This window comes from Bubalus kerabau, chromosome 20 (genome assembly GCF_029407905.1).
Source record: "Bubalus kerabau isolate K-KA32 ecotype Philippines breed swamp buffalo chromosome 20, PCC_UOA_SB_1v2, whole genome shotgun sequence".
Classification (NCBI taxonomy): Eukaryota; Metazoa; Chordata; class Mammalia; order Artiodactyla; family Bovidae; genus Bubalus; species Bubalus kerabau.
Window position 1 is genome coordinate 56,092,506 of NC_073643.1, and position 17,031 is coordinate 56,109,536.

General features: G+C 46.7%; 1 protein-coding gene across 3 annotated transcripts in view; it reads right to left on the bottom strand.

The window, feature by feature from the left end:
- The window catches only part of SEC13 (SEC13 homolog, nuclear pore and COPII coat complex component), a 39,097-nt gene extending 22,467 nt beyond the window's left edge, over positions 1–16,630 (bottom strand). Inside the window, exons 1-5 of one of the 3 annotated variants that reach the window (XM_055558263.1) lie at positions 16,467–16,621; positions 13,924–13,968; positions 11,592–11,707; positions 9,040–9,191; positions 8,523–8,656 (exon numbers count right to left, since the gene is read on the bottom strand). In XM_055558263.1, the coding sequence (XP_055414238.1) occupies positions 8,523–8,656; positions 9,040–9,191; positions 11,592–11,707; positions 13,924–13,968; positions 16,467–16,469 (450 nt within the window). In that variant the 5' untranslated portion in view covers positions 16,470–16,621. Of the gene's footprint in view, positions 1–8,522; positions 8,657–9,039; positions 9,192–11,591; positions 11,708–13,923; positions 13,969–16,466 lie in introns of all 3 variants that reach the window. The other 2 variants (XM_055558262.1, XM_055558264.1) reach the window with 2 other exon arrangements.
- Positions 16,631–17,031: the final 401 nt, after the last annotated feature.

Genomic DNA, 17,031 nt, shown 5'->3' on the forward strand with positions numbered 1-17,031 from the left:
TCAAAGTATACTAAGAAAAATAATAATGCAAACAAATGGTAGCAGAAGTAATGGATACATTCCTAGAAACACATTGCAAGACTGATTCACAAAGATACAGAAAATAAAATTTGACTATTAACTATGAACACAGATGATAAAATCCTCAACAAAATAATCAGCAAACCAAGTTCAACAATATAATAAAGGATCACACACAGGATGAAGTGAGATTTATTCCAGGGATTCAAGGCTGGTTTAACAGCCACAAATCAGTCCAGGTGTTTATACCAGGTTAACAAAATAAAGGGGAAAAAAAAAAAAAATCACATAATCATCTCAATAGATGCAAAAGAAGCATCTGATAAAATTCAATACCCATTTATGATAAAACTCTCAACAAAATGGGTATGGAAGGCATGTCCCTCAACATAATAAAGGCCATACATGACAAGCCTATAGCTAACATTATTCTCAATGGTGAAAAGCTGAAAGCTTTTCCTTTAAGATCAGGAACAAGACAAAGATGCCCATGCTTGCCACTTTCATGCATCAAAGTATTAGAAGTCCCAGCGAGAGCAATCAGACAAGAAAAAGAAATAAAAGGCATCCAAATCGGAAAGGAAACAGTGGAACTGTCAGTATTTGGAAATGATATATTATATACAGAAAATCCTCAAGATCCACCAAAAAATTATTAGCAACAATAAAAGAATTTAGTAAAACTGAAGGATACAAAATCAATATACAAAAATCTCTTTACATTTCCATATACCAATAATGAACTATCAGAAAAGAAATTATGAAAACAATCCATTCACAGGTGCATCAAAGAGAATAAAATACCTAGGAACAAATTTAACCAATGAGGTGAAAGACTGGTACACTGAGAACAACGATGAGAGAAACACAGATGAAAGGTATCTGTGCAGATGGACTGGAAGAATACTGCTGGAGCGTCAATTCTACTCAGCAGTCTATGGATCTGATGCGATTCCTATCAAAATTCCAATGCCATTTTTCACAGAAACAGAACAAACATCCTAAAATCTGTATGGAATCACAAAAGACCCCTCAATTCAAAAATGCAGTGATCAAAACAGTGTGCTCCGTCACTTCAGTCGTGTCCAACTTCTTGTGACCCCACGGACTATAGCCCAGCAGACTCCTCTGTCCATGGGATTCTCCAGGCAAGAATGCTGGAGTGGGCTGCCATTTCCCTCTCCAAAACAGTATGGTTCAGTTCAGTTCAGTTCAGTCGCTCAGTCGTGTCTGACTCTTTGCAACCCCATGAATTGCAGCACGCCAGGCCCCCCTGTCCATCACCAACTCCCAGAGTTCACCCAGACTCACGTCCATCGAGTCAGTGATGCCATCCAGCCATCTCATCCTCCACCGCCCCCTTCTCCTCCTGCCCCCAATCCCTCCCAGCATCAGAGTCTTTTCCAATGAGTCAACTCTTCCCATGAGGTGGCCAAAGTACTGGAGTTTCAGCTTTAACATCATTCCTTCCAAAGAAATCCAAGGGCTGATCTCCTTCAGAATGGACTGGTTGGATCTCCTTGCAGTCCAAGGGACTCTCAAGAGTCTTCTCCAACACCACAGTTCAAAAGCATCAATTCTTCGGTGCTCAGCCTTCTTCACAGTCCAACTCTCACATCCATACATGACCACAGGAAAAACCGTAGCCTTGACTAGAATGGACCTTTGTTGGCAAAGTAATGTCTCTGCTTTTCAGTATGCTATCTAGGTTGGTCATAACTTTCCTTCCAAGGAGTAAGCATCTTTTAATTTCATGGCTGCAGTCACCATTTGCAGTGATTTTGGAGCCCAAAAAAATAGTCTGACACTGTTTCCACTGTTTCCCCATCTATTTCCCATGAAGTGATGGGACTGGCATTAAAAACAGACAGACAGTACTTCTAACACTGCTACTGTCTACATTTACTTATGTACCTGATACTTTCTACCCTTACTAAAATGTAAACTCAAAATAAATAAAACCCAACCAGACACACAGATCAATGGAGCAGAACAGAGAACCCAGAAATAAACCCATGCCTACGTGGGCAATTAATTTATGACAAAGGAGCCAGGACTATACAATGGGCAAAGGACGGTCTCTCCAATAGACAGTGTGGGGAAAACTTGGCGGCCACGTCAGGATGGAACTGAACCACCACCTTACACCATACATAAAAATTACTTCAAAATGGATTAAAGAATGTGAGACCTGAAACTATAAAACACCTAGAGAAAAACTCAGGTGCTATGTTGGTGTTGATTTTCTGCACCTGATTCCAAAAGCAAAGGCAACATAAGAAAATAGAAACAAGAGGGACTACATCAAACAAAAAGCACAGCAAGAGAAATCATCAACAAAGTGAAAAGGCAGTGTACAGAATGGGAAAAAATATTTGCAAATCGTGTACCTAATAAGCAGTCAGTATCCAAAATAGAAAAGAACTTATTGAACTCAACAGTAAAAAGCAAATAATTCAACTAAAAAATGGCAGAGGATGTGAATATATGGTTTTCCAAAGAAGATACACAGACGCTCAGGTACATGAAGACGCTCAACATCACTAGTCATGAGGGAAATGCAAATCAAAACCACAGTGGAGAGCACCGCACAGCTGTCAGAAGAGACACTACCGAACAGACGAGTGCTGGTGAGCACGCAGAGGGAAGGGCACCCCTCGCGCCCAGCCGGTGACGACGTAAGCTGCTGCGGCCACTGTGGAACACAGCAAGGAGGAGCCTCAAAAAATCAGAAGTAAAACCACCTAGACAGATACAGCAGTTCCACTTCTGGCTATTTATACCAAAAAACAAACAACAAGGAAACCCTCCATTAATTTGAAATGTATCTGCACCCCCCCCATGCTCATTGTAACATTTATAAGAGCCAAGAATGTAAGCAAGCAAAATGTCCATCAACAGATAAAACAGGTGGGGTATGTACACACACACAGAAGAATATTATTCAGCCGTAAAACAAGAATGACATCTTTCCATCTTCAGCAACATGGATGGACCTTGAGGGTATCATGCTAAGTGCAGTAAGTAAGAAAGAGAAAGACAAATACTGTATGATCTCACTTAAATGCGACACTAATAAAAAAAAAACCCAAGCTCACAGATACAAAGAACAGATTGCTGGTTTCCAGAGGTGGTGATGAGGGATTAGCAAAATGGGTGAAAAGAGGTCAAAAGGTACAAACTTTCACTTATAACAGCCTGCAGGCTCCAATGCTGGGACATGTGAGGCCAAACAACCAGCAGGGCAGGAATACAGCCCCACCTATCAGCAGACAGGCTGCCTCAAGCCTTCCTGAGCCCACAGCTGACCCTGCCCACCAGGGGGACAAGATCCAGCTCCATCCACCAGTGAGTAGGAGCCAGTCCCTCCCACCAAGAGGTCTGCAAAAGTCTATGAGACCAGCCTCCTCCACCAGGGGCAGACAGCAGAAGCAAGAACCTCCACCCTGTGGCACAGAAACCAGTTACAGAGAGCTGGACAGAATGAGACAGCAAGGTATGTTCCAGATGGAGAAACACGATACAGCCCCAGAGCAACAGCTAAGAGAAGTAGAGACAGGCAATCTACTCCAAAAAGAATTCAGGGTAATGACAGTAAAAATGTTTTAAGATCTTGGGAAAAGAATGGAGGCACAGACAAAGATGACACAAGAAATGTTTAATAAAAAGCTAGAGAATCTAAAGAACAAAGAGAGATGAAAAACACAATAACTGAAGGGAAAAACACACTAGCAGGACTCAGTAGCAGAATCAGGAACGCAGAAGACTGGACAAGTGAGCTGTGAGACGGAATGGCGGAAGTCACGGCCGTGAAAAAGAATGAAAAGAAAGGAAGACCTTTATCATAACATTAAACACACAACAGTCACATTATAGGGGTCCCAGAAGCAAAAGAGAAAGGACCTGAGAAAATATTTGAAAAGATAATAGTTGAAACTTCCCTAATATGGGAAAGGAAATAGTTACTGAAGTGCAGGAAGCAGAATCCCAGGCAGGATAACCCAAGGGGGAAAAGGCTGAGACACATAGCAATCAAGTTGACAAAAAGTAAACACAGAGAAAATATTAAAAGCAGCAAGGAAAAAGCAACAAGTAGCGTACTGGAATTCCCATAAGTTTAGCAGCTGGTTTCTCAGCAGAAACTCTACAGGTCAGAAGGGAGCGGCACAATATATTTAAAGGGATGGAAGGGAAGAACTTGCAACCAATAATAACCGGCAAGGCTCTCATTTAGACATTCAAAGGAGAAATCAAAAGCTTTACAGACAAGCAAAAGCTGAGAGAATTCAGCACCATCAGACCAGCTCTGGCACCCCACTCCAGTACTCTTGCCTGGAAAATCCCATGGATGGGGGAGCCTGGTGGGCTGCAGTCCATGGGGTCGCTAAGAGTCAGACACGACTAAGCAACTTCACTTTCACACATTGGAGAAGGAAATGGCAACCCACTCCAGTGTTCTTGCCTGGAGAATCCCAGGGACGGCGGAGGCTGGTGGGCTGCCGTCTATGGGGTCGCACAGAGTCGGACTGAAGCGACTTAGCAGCAGGAGCAGCAGCAGACCAGCTTTGCAACAAATGTTAAAGGACTTTTTCTAGGCAGGGCGAAAAAAGGTCACATCTAGAAACAAGAAAACTATGAATGGAAAAACTCACTGGTAAAGGGAAACATAAAGGTAGGAAATCATCCACAGAAATATGGTATCAAAATCAACAACTGTGAGGAGAGTACAAATGCAAAATATTGGAAATGCATTTAAAATGAAAAGACCAGCAATTTAAAACAATCTTGTTTCTATATAGACTATTATATTAAAACCTCACCGTAACCACAAACTGAAAATCTACAGTAGATGCACAATATAAATAAGAAAAAGGAATCCAAACACAGCACTAAAGTTAGTCATCAAATCCCAAGAGATCGAAAGAGGAAAGACCTACAAAAACAAGCCCACAACAATTAGCAAAATGGCAATAACAACATACATATCAATAATTACTGTAGACATACATAGATTAAATGCTCCAACCAAAAGACAGACTGGCTGAATGGATACAAATTTTCAGTTGTAAAATAAGTATCTGACGGGGATGTGATGCACAGCTTGGTGACTAGTTAATACCTCCATTAAAAAGAAAAAGTGATTAAAAAAATAGTAAATTATTGGTAAAAAAGAGAATGGACACATCTATCATCTCCAAGTTTACAATCCACCTCTGCCCCCCACCCCCCAACCTGCTGTCACTAGAGTCTGCTTTTGCATACTATGGGATCAGAGTATGCACCTTTTGACTGATTTTTTTCCACTCAGCACAGTTATTTTAAAATTCATTTATCGTGTATCAATAGTCATTTCTTTTCATTGCTAGGTAACGTTTCTACTGCCTCACAGTTTGTTGGCCCACTCACCTGCCGATTCACATTTGGGTTATTTCCTAAATATCTGGCGAGTAAAGCTGCTAAGTCTGTGTGAACTTGAAAGTCAGTTTCGCTAAGTTAAATCCTTGGCTCGCACACTCTTTGGAGTGTTGTAAATGCGTTCTCCATTTTCTCTTGCACGATCATTGCTGTTGAGAAGTCTGATGATACTGTTTCCCCTGTAAATCACATGGTCCTTTTGCCTAGATGCCTGAAGGATTTGTTTTAAAAGCCAGTAATTTCACTATTCTTAGGTCTTTGGCTTGTGATTCTGGGTTGATATTCTTAAATATAAGGTATACTCTCTCAAGATGTAGTTTCAAAGCGAGTTTTTGAATTTTAGGGTAGTTTTTCTTTCATCAATTTTTAGTATTTGTTCTGATTTCTTCTGGACTCCTAATATTCACATTTGATCTTGGCCTGTCTTCACTTTTTGTCAAAATCTGTTTATAGCTTCATCTTGGGGGGAGTTCCCCTTCTTTTCACACTGTTTATCTTAAGACATTATCTGTTGTTTATTTGTTCTTACACTCCTTCTAAATTTAGTCTTTATAATTTTAAATTTCTTGAGTCCTGTCACTTCATTTTTTCTGAATTTTTCTAATTTTCATTTATGCTATTTTTTGTCTTTTGTCATTTTAAAAGAAGTCTTTTCAGCTTGATTTGAAATAGATGACAACTGGTTCAATTTTTGTGGGCGTGTCTTTCTCTTACTGTCTGTAAGGGTGCTATTCCACATATTCTTTCTTTCTTAAAGGAAAATTTTGTTTGTGATTCACTTAAATACTTCTCTGGTATTTTTATGTGAAATTAGTTTTCCTATGGTGAGGTTCAGGAAAGCCTCCCTAAGTTCAGAAGTCTGTTTCTGTGTAGTGTTAACAAACGTGACACCTGCTTTGGGGATTTCAAGGCTGTGTTCCTCTCGCCCACTCTGGTCTACATCCTTCATTCTGCGTCTCTCTCTGGCTCTGCGTCCCTCTGCTCAAGAGGGGCACTGCCATGGAAGCAAGCCCAGCGGGTCACAAGGGCCAGATTTCCCCAAGCCCCTTTTTTAGTCTTTCTTATTGTGGGTTCCCTGCACTCACCTAGTATGAGACAGTACAAGCCCACTCCCCCAGTCAGTTCTCCAAAGAAGATATGCAAATGGCCAGTAAGCATGTGAAAAGATGCCTAACATCATTAGTCATTGGAGAAATGCAGATCAAAACCGCAAGGAGGTACTACTTTACACCCACTGGGATGGCTATCATCAAAAAGAAAAGGAATGTTGGCAAGGATGTGGAGAAACTGAAACCCTCATACACTGCTAGCAGGAATGTAAAATGGGGCAGTTAATTTGGATAACAGTTTAGCAGTACTTCAAAAAATTAAACAGAGCTTCCCTTACTTGGCAGTTCCACACCCAGGTAGTTACCCAAAAATATTAAAACCACAAACTTATACACAAATGTTTGTAAGAGTGTTATTCATAATGACCGCTAACTGATGAATAAAAATGAAATAAATGCAAAATAAAATGTGTGTGTGTGTGTGTATATATATATTCACACAAAAGAATAGTATTCAGTCACAAAAAAGCAACGAAGCAGTGATATATGCTATGATGTGGATGAAACTTGGATAAACCTTGAAAACAAGCTAAGTGAGAGAAGTCAGTCTTCTGTGGACGGTACTGCATAATTCCATTTACAGGCAATGTCCATTGGCAATGTCCAGTGGGCAAATTCATAGTTAGAAGGTAGACTAGGGCTGCTTAGGGCTGGGGGTATGGTGGGGTGGAGAGTAACTACTAATGGGGTTTCTTATTGGGATGTTGAGAATGATCTGGGTATTAGTGGTGAGAGTTGTACAACTTTGTGAGTATAGTAAAAACTATAGAACTCTATTTTTTAAAAGGGTGAATTTTATGAGTTTAAACTGTTACAAACAGTGAGCACCTCCTGCTCTCTGTGGGTACCCCGCAGGTGCCACTGGAGGGCACCGTTCACCACTTACCTCCTCCCTTGCTCGCATGCCAATACCACGCAGTCTTGGTGCTGTGTTTGGTCCATCCCTCTTCACTTGTATGTTTGAGTTCATGGAAATACCTTTTTACCAGTTCTGCTCTCAACTACTGCTCAGAAAATTTTGGTTTTGCTACCTAAGTTGCTCTGTTGGTTTCTATGCAGAGATGTGGAACAGACTCAAGCACTATGATGTCATTCCCTGCCATCTTTCCAGAAGCCTCTAGGCCTATTCAATTTTATGTTAGTCAGCAGACGTGGGTCACAGGGTCCCAAGTAACAAGAGCCACAGACAGGCCCTTGGGGCCCGGAAGGCTGGGCAGGCTGTGGATTCCCAGGATCTGAGAACTGCGAAAGTACAGGGTTAGACTTGGGGCGGCTGACTTTCGTCTGGATAGCTTTCAGAAGCGCTGGGGCCATCAGGGCTGGACGGCTGTGTAGACAAGAGGTACACGGATTCCAGTGGTCTAACTCCAGCACAGTACCTCCTCTAAGTCAGTTATCTGAGCCTCACCTATCTATTCACAAAATGAGAACAGGACTGGTGACCTCAGGCATCTGTACATTTGTTAGTTTTTTGATTCACAAACATCTGTGAGGATTACATGACATACACTAGAGGCTCAAGAAATGTGAGCCCTCCCACCCCTGTTCAGTGCTTCTGTGACTGTTTCAACCTTACACAGGAAGCAGAGAACTACTTCCTATGATGCTTTTTGTAACACCAATCAGTTCCAGGGGTCCCAATGGTCACTGTGTGGTGTGCACAGCAAGGGGGGCAGGTGGGCAGGCTACTGCTGCCACCCTGCCAGTGCCCTGGCCCTCCCTGACTTGAAGGAACCAGTGCCAGCACTGCCCTGGGCTGAATGAGGCAGGTGCAGCCTGGCCTCCCTGGATGTAGCCTCTGTCTGGCTTTGGCACAAAGAGCCTCAGACCTGCTCTCCCAACAGTGTCTGCTCAGCAGCCCTCCTGTGGCCCACTGCACAGCACGGACACTGCTCCTGCCCTTCTCTAAGGAGTGAACAGCAGACACCTGGCGAGGCCGCAGAGCGGCCCCTACCCGCAGGCAGGGTGTGAACTTACGGTGTGAGCATTGTTGATCTTCTTTACTTCCCACTGGCCCAGCCCGGTGTAGGTCAGCAGGGAGATGGCCCCGTCTGAGCTGCCGCAGGCCAGGATGAGGCCGTAGTCGTGGGGAGCCCAGCATACGGAGTTTACTGCAGGGAGGAAGAAGGCACAGTGAGCAGACTTTCATGTCCAAGACTTACTGTTTAACTAAATTTCTGAAAAAAAAAAGAAAAAAAAAGAAAAATCGTAGGGATCACCATGGGGAAAGTTGTAATTTTGTCAGCGGAGATTTAAAAAACCCATCACCTGCTAATATCATCATCATAAGCTAAAGCCTATCTTATAGTCTCAGAACAAAGACCAGTACTTAAAATGAATAAACCTTAAAGAAAAAACCAACCAACCAAGCTCACTATCTTGTCTTTGCTTTCCTTATTGTGCTTTGTGTTGGCTTTAGGTCTTAGGACCTTGCCTCCGCTGTGGACAGACCCTCCTGCAGCGGCCCCTGCCCTGCCCACTCCCCACGCTGTACCTGAGGAGTCGTGTCCTGTGTGCTCGTGGGTCTTCTCCCAGGTGCCATTCTCCTCTTTCCAGATGATGACTTTCCGGTCGTAGGAGCAGGACGCGAGTATATTGCCATACATGGGGTGGGCCCAGGCCACCTGCCACACGGGACCCTCATGGCTGCAAGGCGAGAGGGCCAGAGGCTGTTCAGATGGGCAAAAAGAAGGCAGGGCACTCTGCCGGCTGTTCAAATGGGCAAAAGGAATGCAGGGCACTCTGCCAGCCACTACTTTGGACAGAAGTAAATGGCTTCTCAGGAGAGAACTGCTGAAGAATTTCAAAAGGGATAGAGCTGAATAATGTCACTCCAAAAGGGACTTTCACTGGACAGTGAGGACCCCGAGGCTGAAAGCAAGTCCGCCCCTCTCTCCTGAGCCAGCAGAGCCCTTGAGGAGGCTGTGCTCTTGAGCAGGCAGTAAATGTTTCATCTTAGTACTTTCCACTACTCTTAACTTTTTCAAAAGGCAGGTCTCTCTCTTCCCTTCCCATCTCTGTGTGTTCACCTGGTCACTACTGTCTGAGCATGTGCCCTGTGCCAGGCTCTGTACTGGGTCTGTCGCTCAGAAGAGAGGGCAGCCAGCACACAAGAGGTGGGCAGCACAGAGCGGATGGGACGGGCTCTTTCACACCCATTCCCCACTCACTAGCTGCCTGACTTCAGGTCAGGGCTGTTATCCTCTTTGGCTTGGTCTCTTGAGAGAGATGTCAGCGTGACTTCTTTCACACTGTGGTCATGAGGGAAATGTCTGTGATAACTCATTTAAGAGTCTGAAACAGTGCTTGGTACAAAAAAAGGAAAAAACACAAGTTCGACGCCTGTGGGCTGCTCCCTGCTCATCCATTCACCCGGGGCTGCGGACACTCAAGAGTCCACCTCCCTTAGCTGGGACGATGGTCCAGGCACAGTCTCCACAAAGCTGCTGCTAACGAAACTCCTGGAGACTCATCGTCCTACAGCTAGCATAGTGTTACCTGAGGGAGCAAAGGATGGGGCACGAATTTACCCTCCAGTCTTTTACGTTCTTTGAGCAGAAAGGACCACGTGACAGTGGACAGTGCGTCCAAACCAGTACTGGCAGCCAGGCCTCGCCCTGTGAGCTCTCAGCCAGCGGCCGTGGGGCAGGGAAGGTGGCACTGGGCTCCTCAGGCATGCGACTCCTGACACCCACGAGGAGGGGAATTTCTAGGCCTGTCTTCCTAAACGGCTACTGACTTAGCTGTGTTTTCTTTAATCCATTCACAGACATGCAGTGAGTACCCACTTGTCAGGGATTCTTAACATCTCCTGTGTAGTCTGGTGAAGGCTAAGGTCCCTTCTCAGGATAATCAATAAAATACATAGAGTGAGGCTTATACACGAAATCCATTTATACTGAAATCGTCATCAAAAGGTTAAAGAACAATTTATGTTATTAGTGATATATGTGCTTCTTGTTAATACATTAAGTAACAAACTCCAGTGGCAAGTCTAATACCTATTCTAATTTCACAGGAGCGATGAGCACAAGTGCTATTTTGAGAAAGCTACAACTGTAATGTGATATAAAAAATATCTGTGACTTCTTCTGGTAACAAAGTGACAGGTACTGGGGACTCTCCTGGTGGTCTAGTGGCCAAGACTCCGAGCTCCCACTGCAGGGGGCCTGGGTTCAATCCCTGGTCAGGCAACTAGATTCCACATGCCACAACTAAAGATCTGCATGTCTAAACAAAACAGAAGATCTCAAGTGGCGCAACCAAGACCCAGTGAAGACAAATAAATATTAAAAAAAAAAAAAAAAAAGTGACAGGTACCATGAATACTACTGTGATACCTGGCCTATAGCCATAACTGAAGCAAACGCTGCACATCAGAATCACTGAGAATAAAGATGTGACTTTTCCCCTTTCCCCTTTCTGAGTTCACCATCCCCTGAATTCTACCCACAGAACCCTTGGAGATTCATGGAACCTGGATTAAGAACACTATCCATCTGAGGTAGTGAACTGAGACGGAAAAACAGAGTGTGGCCACAAAAAAGAAAACCAGGATCTCAAGAATCTCCACAGGGAGAAGGGTAAACCAAACATTTGTAAATACTCACTGAGTACCTGCCGGGGCAAACAGGCCGAACAGTGGGATCCACATAATTACTATTATATTCTGAGTCACTTTAGATCACGTGTGCTGAACGTGTTCAAAAAGGAAAAGAAAAGGTCGTTTCCCACTTTTGAACACAGCAGTAGCCACTGAAGACCTGTGAGCAGGCACTGCCTGGGCAGACGCTGCCCCAGCCTGGGTCGGGGGTGAGCAGGTGAAGACTGAGGGGTAACCTGACTCTCACCCCAGGGCTGTCTGTGGGCATCTGGGCGGCAGAGGTGGGATTGGCTCCTGGCCCATTAGCCCAGGACGCATGCTGAGGCAGGCGGGTGGCCGGGACCAGGAATCCTCTCCGCCAGCCACACCAGGGGCTGTGCTGATCTGGGCTCTCAGCCCTTCCTGCCACATCTGCGGCTTTGTCCAGGGTCGGGGGCGCTTACCCCCTGAGGTCGGCGACAAGGATCTGCCCCCCGTTGCGCACGTCGAAGATCTTGACGGACCTGTCTGACGAGCAGGTTGCCAGGCGGGTGCCGTAGTAGTCCATCTGGGCGTCATGCTGCAGAGGGAGGACAGGACCTGAGACTAACTGAACCTCAGAGAATCATCACTATCTGGCAGGAACCTAGCTTGGTAACATTCTCACTTCTCTCACAGGCAACTTCCTTCTGAAAGGGACAAGAGAAACCACACCCAGCTGCTTTCAGATCCTTCACAGCACGGGGAAAGTCCTTCCAATCCCCATCGGCAGGGGGATGTGGGAGGAAAGCTCGCGCAGCTTCTCTCTCCTTCCTCCAGTCCCACTGTGTTGAGGCTCCATATGCTACCAGGGAGGTTCGGCGCTAACGCTGACTTAGAGAAGCAGGCCTCTGACCACCAGCGGGCCCCAGTGAGGTCCTCCACAATGCACGTCTAGCCGGGACACAGGGTTCCATTCGGCCATTTAGGCCCCTTCCTCCACCCATGGCCCTGGATCCTCTGTGGACCTTTGTTCCTGGGTTTTTACCTGACCTTTGCCCCAGCAGTGTGCCCAGGACCCCGAACTCTCCAGCCAGCACTTCAGCATTGCTGGTCCCACCACTGATGAACAGGCTTCACAGAGGCTGCCCTCCAGGGCCAGGTCCCACCCACAGCTCCTTGTCCATCTGGGCGACGGCTCCTCTGAGTCCACCTGCTGCTGCCTCGCTGAACTTACTGGCCCTCCCGTTTGCTGGCCCTGCTATTCCAATGGATAACATGTCTTCCTCATTGTACCTTTGGGGTTTCAGGAACTATCAGCTGTCACGCTGTGGTCATCAAGAGCAATTACATCCTTTCAAAGGGAAGCAATTATTCTGTCTGCTTAGACATTCCTTCCTCATCTCCCTACCCAAGGACAACATCCTGATCCCTCTTGGGAAGTCAAGCCTCCCTGCCACTCCAGGTCTTGGCTCCTTGGAAGGCAGGCAGGGCAGTGCTGAGACAGAGCTTCTCGGTAAGTGTGCTTCTGAAGCACTCCTCCTGCAGGCTGCCACACACTTTGGGAGGAAGCAGGGCACAGCACCGAGACTCCAATCCTATCTCAAGTTCTCTGCCGTGCAACCTCAGGAAAATGTCCTAATGCCCTGGAACCTTAGTTTCCTTTAAATGGAGCTGATAATGGCCTCAACTTCATGAAGGTTAAACGAGACACTGAAGAAGCAGTATTCAGCCGGGGGTGGGATGTGCCATGAGCATGCAGATGCTCCCCATTACTACCCTGTCTCATCTGTTCCCTGAGATGAACCCGCCCAGAGAGGGGGCACACCCATGGCATTTCCCATCTCAGCTACGAGAAAATCAAGGCTGGCTCAGAAAAGTTAACAGGTTGACGAGGGACCTCACATCGGATCATCTTAAAGTTAACAGATTGACTGGGGACCTCAGATTTGACGGTCTTACCCAGGTGCCACGCTGTCTCCAAGGATGACCACATCCAAGCAACCACTTGGAAGCCCAAAGGCAACAGCTGGAGGGAGGCCGTGAGCGTAGGACGCCTGGGACGCAATGCTGTAGGCTGACTGACCTGGGTCTTGTTCAGGCTTCCTGCACTCTGTGCCCTGCATGAAGCAGAGTCTGCATCCTTTGCTGGAGACTGTAACCTCTGGACCTTCTCCCACAGCCCTGTCCTCGTACACTAAGCAGGTGTTCACCTCTCAGGACACACCCTGAGTTAATGCTTCTGGTTCAAAGGGCACCGTCTGGCCCGCCGTCTGTGGTGGTCCTACCTGGCTCTGCCTTTTTATTGAGTCATCTTCCTATTTCTTTCCTTCTTTTCTTTTTTGGTCACACCACGCAGCAGGCAGAACCTTCCCAACTAGGGATCAAACCTGTGCTCCCTGCATTGGAAGCATAGTCTTATGCTTCCAATAAGCATAAGTCTGGACCTCGAGAGAAGTCCTTATTTTTTCTTCTTTAATCCCCTTTTCAATGGGGCTAAGAAGTGACAGCAGGAGGAAGATAGGTGGGAAGACTATTTCAAACCTCTGCACCCACTTTCATCCCATCCCAGAGCCAGTTACTTTTTTGGCCAGGAGACTAAGAACCTTGAGCTGCAAACTGTTTCTGGGTTTCTCCTGACTTCCAGTGATCAGACTGTCACAGCCCTGTCAATTCAGAGGGCCTGCTTGGAGACTGACCATACCCCTGCGGTTACAGCCTGACTGGCAAAGGCTGCAAGGCCACACCGGATTAATAAATCATCAACAGAGATGCCCACGTCCTCAGCATGTGAGGAAGGGCTAAAGGAATACTTACAATCATGTCCTCATGGGAAGTGTCCACAGTGTTAATTACTGACACCTAAAACCAAAGATATTGTTCGTAAATGAACTGATGGTAGCTAGAATGCAATCATCTCATTAAATCCACCACTTTTAAAGTTCTTGATAGCATCTGATCATTCATTCATTCAGTAAAGATCCACTCTAAGTGCCTTCGTTGCGCCAAGCACTGTGCCAGGGACTGGAGATGTACACACAGAAAAGAGGTACTTCTTGCCCCAGAGAAGTCTGTATGGAAGGAACGCCAACAAGGCAGAATGAGTATTTTAATGGGGTTAGTATGTGCTATAGCAGTCTGAGGGGCTGGTGGTGGTGGACAAAAACAGGCTCAGATGAGGAGGAATCTGGCAGGTGGCTTCCCTGGTAGCTCAGATGGTAAAGAATCTGCCTGCAATGTGGGAGACCCGGGTTCGATCCCTGGACCAGGGAAGATACTCTGGAGAAGGGCATGGCAACTCACTCCAGTATTCTAGCCTGGACAATTCCATGGACAGAGGAGCTGCGGCCTATAGTCCATAGGGTTGCAAAGAGCTGGACAAGACTCGAGTGACTAACACATGGGAAAAAAAGTACAGTCCAGGCAGAGGGAATAACGTGAGCAAAGATCGGGGATAGTGGCACGGGAGGTCTTGGCTACGTTTGGGGGTGAAGAGGGACTCCAGGGGAGCTACAGCTGGACTATGGAGCAGCCTTCCTCAAGGACAGAGCCTCTGATGTTCCAGGCAGTTTTTTGCATAACAGGATTTTCACCTAAAGACTTTGATTAATTGATTCAATTGATTCTCTTGAGGCTGCTCCCTGGTCCACCACCTGTGACAGAGTCACAGGTGACAGAGTTCGCAGGGCTGGCTGGAGTACAGTTACCACACCTTCATATCCATTCTCTGAGGCTCAGCTCAAATTATGACCACACCCCGCCCCCCAACACCGGGGCTTGAAGATTCCCAGATTTCCTGACTGGCCAGACTCCTCTGAGTATCAACACTGAATGTCTACAACACTTCAGACGCTTCCTTCTCCAACTAGAAGGCGAGCTCCCCAGAGCCAGGGCTGGTGTCATCGACAGTTCTGCATCCTCTCACATCATCCAGCACAGTGTTTTGCAACCAGAAGGAACTCAGTGACTATCTGCTGAATGAATAAGTCAATGAACAAAAATGGACAATTTGACTATGTTCCACCACTAGTCTCTCAAAACTCTTGGGATAGAAAAGAGAATGAAAAGGAGGTTTCAGACTGGAAACGATACTCTTCTTACCATCTCCCCCCATTTCTTTTCCCAACACGAGTCCTGCAGGTTTAAAACCTGACCCGACTTTTCAGAAAGGAGGACGCCGGCAGAGGATGGTTGCAAAGCAGTGCAAAAGGGGCGCATCAAGCAAACACAAATTCTCTCATCAAAGCCTAGACGCCCGGCAAAGTAGGCCCCCACGATCCGCAAAGGCAAGAAAGGAAGAGAAAGAGAAGCATACCTGCAGCAAGCTGCCTGGGCTATAAAGTGCTTTCATGTGTGCACTAGGAAAGCCAAAGGGCAGAGTTCACAGGAGCTGACTGAGGATATGAAGCCCAGAGAAGGGAAAACATCTGCTCCAGGGCTAGTCAAAGGTGGCGCTGGGAGAAGAGCCCCCACCTGCTATTGGTAATTCCAACCCCACAAAGCTTTCCACCCCACTAGGCTGCCTATCCAGGTGTCACATCCAATTGCCTAAGTTAATGGCCCAATGCTAAGTACACAGGAAGAAAACTTCCTGGTAGTTTCATACTAGTTCATCAGAGGACCCTGCAGATTACCAGCCTTTATTTGGAACCCACTCTCTGTCACCAACCAGGACTGATGAATAAGTGCGTGTGTTTTTTTTTTTTAAGCTACTTTAAAAAAAAAGTTCATCCTTCCAAGCACCTCAAGTTGTCTGGTCTTCACTGGGTAGTAAAAGACAGCCCTCAAAATAATTCACCTCTTCAGAACTGCTGAGTTAAAAACTCAGTTTTTAAAAAAGCTGAATGTCACGGCATAAGGACCCCAACTCTACTCAGTACCTACTCAGTAAGAGGCCAAGAAAAAACCCCAAGAAACTTAAAACCCAGTCTCCTGCAGAGCAAGGACCAAACCCAGCGTCCTGACTTGTGGGCTCACCCAGCTTTCCTCAAAAACCTGGGCACAGACATTTCCCCGAGAACACTGGCTTAACTGAATCGACTTCACGGGGCTATGGACAGGCTGAGATTAGGAACAATGCTTGGAACCCGATAAGGGCTCAGAATACAGCGGCTCCTACGGTGTTTGGGATTTTGTTTTCAATTGTTGCGGGAGGAGAAGGAAAGGAAGGAGCAGGAGACGCGGCAGCTAGGCTGTCCGCAGAGTTCTGAGAGGTTCCGCGGCCTCCCTCTGACCACCCCCCAGAGCCACCCCACTTCAAATCCGAAGCGGTGCGGGAGAACTGTACGGCCCCAGAATGGGGCTTGAACTTCAGGGCGGCGAGGACCAGGGAAGGCCGCGACCCCGACCCCAACACTCACCATGGTTGTAGCAGCAGCAGCGACTTCAGGACTCAGACGTGGCAGGACCCGGCGTCGCCTCGGAATAGCTCACTTCCGGCGTCGGGCTGGAAGCCCGTCGGGTCCTGACGCGGAGCCTCCGGGCAGCAGCAAGCTCCACTCGCACAAACGTTCCGTCCTCTCCTGAGCGCCACGGCTCCTCCCCTTCTCCGTGCACAGCCCGCGAGACCAAAGCGGGGTGGGACTCTCATTTCCATGGCGACCCAGACCCGGGACTCGTAATCTGAAGCTTTAGCCCGTCTTCCCTCGCGACCCAACCCTTCCCTTTTCCTGAGATCCCACACAGGAAAAAAAGGGACTCCTAAGGAACGTTTCTAGAGAAGGCAGTGGCACCCCACTCCAGTACTCTTGCCTGGAAAAGACAGAGGAGCCTGGTAGGCTGCAGTCCATGGGGTCGCTGGGAGTCGGATACGACTGAGCGACTTCACTTTCACTTTTCACTTTCATGCATTGGAGAAGGAAATGGCAACCCACTCCAGTGTTCTTGCCTGGAGAATCCCAGGGACGGGGAAGCCTGGTGGGCTGC